At 39.5% G+C, this 8,279-nt stretch overlaps 2 protein-coding genes across 2 annotated transcripts in view; both read right to left on the bottom strand.

Moving 5' to 3' along the window:
• LOC130200538 (transmembrane protein 19-like) overlaps positions 1-6,209 on the bottom strand; it is a 28,774-nt gene extending 22,565 nt beyond the window's left edge. Inside the window, exon 1 of the mRNA XM_056424918.1 lies at positions 6,133-6,209. The gene's annotated coding sequence lies outside the window, so the exon portion shown is untranslated. The remainder of the gene's footprint in view (positions 1-6,132) is intronic.
• LOC130200537 (transmembrane protein 19-like) lies at positions 14-6,216 on the bottom strand. Its single transcript, XM_056424917.1, has 8 exons — positions 6,133-6,216; positions 4,700-4,847; positions 4,254-4,367; positions 2,501-2,638; positions 1,951-2,027; positions 1,630-1,807; positions 997-1,206; positions 14-227 (listed from the first exon to the last, which is right to left on the bottom strand). Exons 2-8 carry the CDS (start codon positions 4,827-4,829, stop codon positions 67-69), a joined length of 1,008 nt encoding a protein of 335 aa, XP_056280892.1. The 5' UTR covers positions 4,830-4,847; positions 6,133-6,216; the 3' UTR covers positions 14-66.
• Between the last annotated feature and the right edge of the window lie 2,063 nt (positions 6,217-8,279).

Below are 8,279 nucleotides of genomic sequence, written 5' to 3'. Positions count from 1 at the left end.
TTTGCGCCGACACGCGACTCAAACGTCTTTTCGACCGGCGGCCAGTCGCCGCCGTGTTTGGCGTGTTTACCGCGGCCACATCCCCCACGCCAGGCCGGGCAGGACGAGCGCCACGATGACGGAGGAGAAGAGGTTGACCGCGTTGTTGTCCAGGATCGGTTTCCCACAGATGCGCCGCGTGGTGGCCGACTCGTACGCCACCACCTTCCCGATGCTCGCGTCGAAGCCTGCAGACGAGCGAGAGGGCAAAGTTCATCCAGAGGAAACCTCACGAACAGAATTTATACGCTCAGAATTCATTCAAGATTTATTTAGTGTTTAGTATCTCTTATGAAAGTGATAGTTTAGGATCTGTCATGGGATTGTTTTATTCTTATTTTATATGGGTCAACTGGTAAATAATAAATAGTTTAGTATCTTATTAAAGTTATAGTATAATAACTCTTATAAAATTAATAGTTTAATATCTTTCATGCAAGTAATAGTTTAGTATCTCTTATAAAAGTAATAGTTTAGTGTCGTATATAAAAGTAATAGTTTAGTATCTCGTATAAAATTAATAGTTTAGTATCTTATTAAAGTAATAGTTTAGTGTCGTATATAAAAGTAATAGTTTAGTGTCTTTTATAAAAGTAATAGTTTCGTGTCTCTTGTAAATAAACTGAAGTTAGTAAAAGGGGAAGCAGCTGACTCGAGGATGAAACAGTTTATTAGTTGTCTGACACTCAGCTGACTAACCAGAGGCTGTTACCATGACAACGTGGTTATCATAAGTGTTAATGTGTGGTCATCCTCAGATGTGAAATATATTATTCAGTAAATTAACAGAAAATTAAAATCGGCAATTATTTTGAATTTATTAATTATTTTTGGGGCTTAACATTTTTAAAATAAAATCATTCTCCAGCTTTTTAAATACAACGATTAGCCTGTTTCTTTACAAAACAATAAGTATATAGCTAGTTGATAATAATCTGCAGATTGAATCCTTCCTACCCGAGTACTGCATGTGCGCTCCCAGGAACGAGTCCAGCAAGGAGCCCAGCAGGCCGGCCGCGGCGCCGTATACCAGGATCGGCCACTGGGGGTGCGCCATGTTCAGGTCGTTCACCAACAGGACCTGCGTGGCGTAGTAGGCCACGCCCACCGCCAGCCCGCCGAGGAGGCTGGCCACCAGCCCCACGGGAGTGACGCCTCCGTTGGTTCCTGGAGCGGAAAAATGTGAGAAATTATCCAAAGTAATTTTACAATAATTTAAAACATGTTTTCTTTCACAATCATTTAAAAAAAAACATAATTATTCAAGGATTCCGACCGTCCTTGAATGCAACATGTGTGACGAAAGCTTCCATCATAAAAAAATGTAAATAAAACTGAGATTAAAACTTTGATCATTCATCAACAAAAAAAATTCATTTCCACCAAACCGTTCTTTTTTTCTTTTCTTTTTACAGAATAAAATTTGTGAAATGATCCTAAGTATTATTATTAAAGTTCCTTTTTACAGTTTTATTTAATATTTCTCATTCTTATTTTTACCGCTTTCAACAGGTTTTATTACAAGTATTATCCTATTTCGTATGTTTTCAGTTGTTTTTTTACAGTTTCTTGTTCTCTCTGGCTCCTCACCTGCTGGGACCTCCTCCCAGGTGGTGATGAGTCTGGGCTGTGATTGGCTGAGGACAGGCCCCACCTCCGACGCCCAGGTGTCCCCGCAGCTGCAGGCAAGTGCGCCCAGCAGCGAGAGGCACATCCAGGAGGCCGTGTACTGTCTGCTGAAGTCCACGGCGATCTCCCCCGGGCCCACCTGAGGGCACAGCCGCCATTTTATTCACGAGAAATTAACTGAAGGATCAATTGTTTCCTTTCAGTGTTGATTTATTTGCTTTAAAATCGTCTTCTTCCTCCTTCAGCTCAATAAACTCAGAATAAAGGAACCAGTGAGCTCACCTCGATCATGTAGAGCAGCGCCAGCTCCGCGGGAACTCCTCCGTTACAGAAGACCTGGATCCAGTTCCTCTGGCCGCCTGACAACAACATGAGTGTTTTTATCAATGTAGATACATTAAATGAATCATAAACACACTCTCCACATAGTTAATGTGTAAATGACTATTCTCTGGTGTTGATGAAGTCTCTACAGAGGTGTGTAGAGGCCCATCTCCAGTGTTCTAGTGGTACATTGTAATATCGCCTTAGAAAACTAGCGGAGGGGTAGAAAACCCTTTAACCCCTTTTTATGTGAGCTCAGCTGAAAACAGTTATGCTGGAGAGAGAAGCTATAAAACTGGCCTTCCTTTGAGCCACAAGAACAACTACATTAATATTTACAATAAAAATCATGATTTATAACCTCGTCAAAGTCTTGACTAGATTTTATAGTCATTTAATAAATAAAAGTGAGAGTTTTTAATGGAAAACTAAATTATCTGTGTGACCCCTAAACTTTTGAACAGTAATGTATATAAAATAACAATAAGCACACCGTCACGTCTCTCACCTTCTTTGTACTCGGAGTCTATTTTCCGTTTCTGTGCTTCTCCCCACTTGGTGAGTTTGGAGGAGGTGATGAAGAAGGCCAGCAGCGAGGAGAAGAAGCTGTAGTTGGCCATCGTCAACACGAAGCCCACGAGGAGCGCTGGGAACACAAGAGGACATTTAAAAAATAATTACAAAATAATATATATATTTAAAAAGATTATTTTATAAACAATCGGAGAAAAAATAAGAATTTGGAATAAATACAAATCAGTCACTCGATCGTCTGTTAATTAAAATCCTTATCCAGGTGTCTTTAATATTCCATGATGTGGTGCACCCTTGATTCCTTTCCTTGCCTCCTTGCAAAGAAGCAACTTTGTTTTCAAATAATCTTCACGATAATAACTTATTAACGTTTCCAAAAACAATGAAACAATTAAATTCTGAAGCAAATGATGCTTCGGAAATATTTAGTTTTTCTTATATTCTTTTAGTTAATTAATTTTTGGGGGGGTTTACGGTGTTTATTTAAAGTTCTCACAGTTTCCTAAGCTCCGGCAAAGGTCGCTTGACGTCATCTTCTTCTTAATAAATATGTGTTTTTGATACATAACAGACCTTAAAGACGCTTTCTGTCCCGAGGACAACAACAACAACAAGCACTTCAGTCACTTTTACAGCGTCATAGATTTAGTGGTGTGAACGTGACAATTAAAATAAAGTCAAAGGGATGTTTTTTGGGTTTTTGACAAACAAGACGTGCAACACGAATGTCTAATCCGATGAAACGGCCCCTCAGCTGCGAGGAGCTGCTTTCATGATTTAATCAACACAAACATGCCGCCCTGGGTTACTGGTGAGGCGTGAATCCTTTGATCTCACAGGGAAAAGTGTTCCGAGAAGTTCAGAGCAGAACGAAAGAATCTCAGAAAGACGCCGAATGATCGTCAGCGGAGAGATTCACACGATCAGGACCACGAAGACCCCAACACACCACTTCCTGTTCACGACGTCTATGAGGACTATAGAGACCATGAGGACCATGAGGACTATAGAGACCATGAAGACTATAGAGACCATGAAGACTATAGAGACCATGAGGACCACGAAGACTATGAGGACCATGAAGACCATGAGGACTATAGAGACCATGAGGACCATGAAGACCATGAGGACCATGAAGACTATAGAGACCATGAAGACCATGAGGACCATGAAGACCATGAAGACTATAGAGACCATGAAGACCATGAGGACCATGAAGACTATAGAGACCATGAAGACCATGAGGACCATGAAGACTATAGAGACCATGAAGACCATGAGGACCATGAAGACTATAGAGACCATGAGGACCATGAAGACCATGAGGACTATAGAGACCATGAGGACCATGAGGACTATAGAGACCATGAGGACCATGAGGACATTAAGGACCATGTACTTTATACGAGATGTACTTCATCCTCCTCACATGTCACTAAACCTCCGATGGTGAAATGAATCATTCAGTTGATAAAATGCAAATAAAACAAATTGATTTAAATAAAAATTCTTGGAAAAATACAAACAAAAGCTTCAGTGATGCTTTAGAAAAGTCATGACATAAATCTGCCTGAAGGCAACAGACTGAAGTTAATTCTACCACAAGAATTCAGAAAATGTAAATATATTTCACCAGCCAAAACAATGAATGATTATATAATATAAATTTATAATATAATTTGTATTATACATGTTGAATATTCTGAAACTAAAGGTTCATCTCTCACCTCCGAGGGCGCCGGAGGAACTCAGGCTGCGTCTCTTCACGGCTCTGATGACCAGCATGAGAGGGACCAGGATGGAGAACAACCATCGCCACGGCGACACCGGCTGCAGGGTTCCTGAGGACACACACACACACACACACACACACACACACACACACACACACACACACACACACACACACACACACACACACACACACACACACACACACACACACACACACACACACACACACACGCACACAACACACACAATAAAGGTTGGATTATGGCTGAAATTTGCTTAAGAGTAAAAAAAAAAAAGCTTTAAAGGAGCCCTGGTTCTGGGAGACACTACCACGTTAGTCCACAGGGGCGCCAGAACCAACGCTACCACGTTTGTCCACAGGGGGCGCCAGAACCAACATGATCTGTAAAAACATGGCCGTAACATTGGTGGGACTCACCGGAGTAGCTGCTGATCGTCATGGAGACCATCCAGAAGAAGAGGGAGAGCGCCAGCGTGCTGCACAGCACGATCATGTCGGTCATCATCTTGATGGATTCTTTCATCAACACGTGAGACTCAGACGTCATGCTGACGGCGAGGCGGCGCTGCGGGAGACAAGAGTCGGAGATGTCAGTTCACACGATGAAGGCAGATTATTATTCTCATATCCGAGTCCCTCTGCGACGCAGCAGAGGGATTTATGATGAGAATAAAAAAGGTTGTTGGAAACACACAGAAAGGTTTATGCTGCTTTCCCAAATATCGACATGTGAAAGGAATCGCTTTAAGACTCTTTGAGCGTCTAGAAAAGCAAGATATAAATTTGAAGTATTATTATCACAAAACAAAGTAGTCAGTAAGGTATAAACGGATAAAAATACATGCAGGAATGTCCCTGAAACGTCTCACATTTTAAATCAGGCACTATATTTTCCATTTGTGTGAAAGGAAGCTTTGAAGTTTGTTTTCTGTATCTGCGTCTTTTTTAAAATTTCATGCCACTCGTCAACGGAGGGATTGAGGTGAAGACACCGGTTACTATCAGAGAGGTTTGTTGTTGTAACACTTGTTGACAGGTCGGCATTGTTCTCCGTGACCTTCGCTGAAGTGATGTCACGAGGCGCGGCGTGGTTTGGGGTTGAGGAGCGCTGCATCGTCAACAGTCACGACTTTGTTTAGTTAAACTTTGTTTACGTGGGTTTTTCCTTCAGCGGGAACAAATATTAATCTATAACCTATTCATAGATTCATTTGTGGATCCGTGGAGAGAATCTCCCTCGATGTGCTTTCACGCAACTTTGGTTTTTGGTTTTCGCTGTTACAAAAATAAAAAAACGTCTCATTTATTAAACGATGACGTCATGATGGGATTTTAATGGTAGTCATGGGGGAAAATGTCAAGTTTCTTTCAGTTGAACAAGGAAACTCTGTGGAAACACTGAGAGGATTGTTTATTAAAGAGAGCGGTTATCAAACCTCCACCACATGCAAAAGTACCTCATTCAAACCAATACTTTAATGAAAATATATACGTAATCAGAGTTAGATTTATGATTACAACTTTTGGTTTTTGCTGCTAGTTATTAAAGAGGAATTAAAAACGCATGCAAATGATTGTAAACAGTCAGGAACATACATGTGGAACAAATAAACAACAAATACACGATTTACAAGCAATAAAAGAGTAAAAACTAATATTTTAAGTATCGATAAAATATTGTCTGTCAGTTTTTTAGGATCGTATCTGATGTTTCTGCTGTATTGATGTGAATATTATCATATATGGCTATTATAATATGTATATATTATAGTATTAAAACATGTAAATAACATAACGTATTGTAGGGGTACGTCACAACGTCTTGACACGTAAAAACAGCGCGAGCTCACCGGCTGGTCTCTCCATCGTCGGTCCGGTGGCGATACGACAAAAACGATACATTTAGAGACTTTAGTTTGAGGCGAATTAATATACAAAAGTTCGTTGTTTCGGTGTAAATATGTTAAATATAAAAACAAATGTTTAGGACGAGTAAACCGAGACGAACAGAGCTCCGTGATAAGCCACAGCAGGAGGAGACAGAGCCGCGCCCCCAGAAAACATGAAGGCTTCCGGGTCAGTCACGTGATACCGTGGGCTTCTCCTGTTGATAAACCAGCTACGAGGCGCACGATCGCCACCTAGTGGACTGGAGGGGAGCAGGAGAACAACGGGCTTGTTGTTTTATTTATTCAATTATCTACTATCCTTGTTCTTTAAAAAACAAAAACAAAATACTTATTAAAATAAACTGACTAAAATTAACTGATTAAATTAACTGTTTAAAATTAATTGTTTAAAATATACATTGACAGAAAAATAAAAAAAATAACTTATTTTTAAAATAACTTATTATCTTTATATAGAAGCAATAGTTACTTTATGTTATCGAGGATATTAATGCAGATATCTCAGACAAGAATTTCCTTGTGATTATTTCTCGTGATGATGTTATCGAATAAGCAACCCTGTTGTCTCCCAATTCTCCTTCCAAGATAACACAACTATAATATCAGTGTTTTCTCCCGGATTAGGAAAAGTATAAACGGGTTTAACGTTGTAAATTAAGACTAAATTGTAACTGTTTGGTTATGTTTACTCAAACATCAAGATTTGGTCGAAGTTTCACAAGAGACACAAACAATTGTCTCCAGAGTGAAAGTCCTATGTTTGTTTCTAAGGTCTAAAAACCCATTTGTGTTGCGTCAGAAAGCGGGAGGAAGTACATGTTTCCCTCCAAGACTTTGTTTTCAATGCAGCTTTGTTAAACGGGAACTTAATTTTGAGGACACGTTATCCATCAGTGAACTTTTGATCAATTTCAGAGATAAGTGATGTCCCTCCGTTACCCTCACACACACAAGAGAAAGGACGGGCTGTCTGGAAGAAGTGGATGACTTAAAAATAAATTACTTCAGGGATTTAATAATATATCATCCACTTGTCTTGAACTCGGCTGAATCTTCTGTAATCAATACTCTCTCATTTATATTCTGCACAATGATTTAGGAAAGTTTTAAACAGTCAGCTGCATCACACCTAAATATCTTTCTTCTTTTTTTCAGACGAACCTGAAACTTTTTAATTTGTGCTGTGTGCCAACTTTATTTAATAATAACCAGTAACATACACACTGATATTAACATATCTGAACAAAAAAAATCACAATTATTATTGTTATTATAACACAAAAACATATTTAAATCGACCTCGTGGTTGCAGAGACACACACTCTTTAGTTTGGGTTTTGCAATCGAGCAGAAGACAAATAAATAGGTTCGTTTTTCGGAGGTTAAGACACTTTAAGTCTGAATAAATTACTTTTATATTTAGTGTTTGTCACCTCACGTATTTAGATAAATAACAACAAATGTCCCAGAATGCAGTGTTTCCCTTCACAGCGTTCAATCTGGTTTAAATCTTTACACTTTACACTGTTGTGTGTTACACCTTAAGCCAGTGGTCACTAACCTTTTTGAGCCCAAGATCCCTGACCTCCGCCTTCATGACCGGCAAGATCTACCTATTGAGGCGTTGAGAGAAAACGACTGTCCAGATTAGATTTATGACTTGAGGCTTTTTATTTGGCCTAATTCTAATTGAATGAAATCAAAAAACTTTGGTCCAGCTTTCAAATTGATGAGACCAGGAACACAGAATTTAAGTGCAATATAAAAAGTAAGATATTTGTTCACCGCACACAATATGAACAAGAAAAAACACATTTGCAATGAGCAGCTGGATGAACGACCAATATAAATGTTGTATTTATTTACATTACAACACGACACTGACAACATGATCAGTCAGTGCAACTCGTGTAAGATCAGCTCTCATCATAATGCCATCAAGTCATGTGACTCCAATCAGTGTGATGCATGTGACTGAACTCTGTCTGTGAGCTTGTAGTTAGTTCATAAACACAGACAGACAGTCTGAGGCAGTTTGTGAGCTGTCTGTCAGTAATCCAGCTCCTGGTCTTTGATTTTGTGATTTT

The sequence above is a fragment of the Pseudoliparis swirei genome, chromosome 10, assembly GCF_029220125.1.
Source record: "Pseudoliparis swirei isolate HS2019 ecotype Mariana Trench chromosome 10, NWPU_hadal_v1, whole genome shotgun sequence".
Classification (NCBI taxonomy): Eukaryota; Metazoa; Chordata; class Actinopteri; order Perciformes; family Liparidae; genus Pseudoliparis; species Pseudoliparis swirei.
The sequence above is the reverse complement of the archived record's forward strand: the minus strand, read 5'-3'. Positions and strand labels throughout refer to the sequence as shown.

Excerpts from the sequence above, each read along its gene's own strand:
- LOC130200537 (XM_056424917.1), bottom strand. The coding sequence starts at position 4,829 with ATGACGTCTGAGTCTCACGTGTTGATGAAAGAATCCATCAAGATGATG. Across the intron at positions 2,639-4,253 it reads TTCCTCCGGCGCCCTCGGAG|CGCTCCTCGTGGGCTTCGTG; the intron begins GTGAGAGATGAA and ends TTGTGTTCCCAG. Across the intron at positions 1,207-1,629 it reads CTGGGAGGAGGTCCCAGCAG|GAACCAACGGAGGCGTCACT; the intron begins GTGAGGAGCCAG and ends TTTCCGCTCCAG.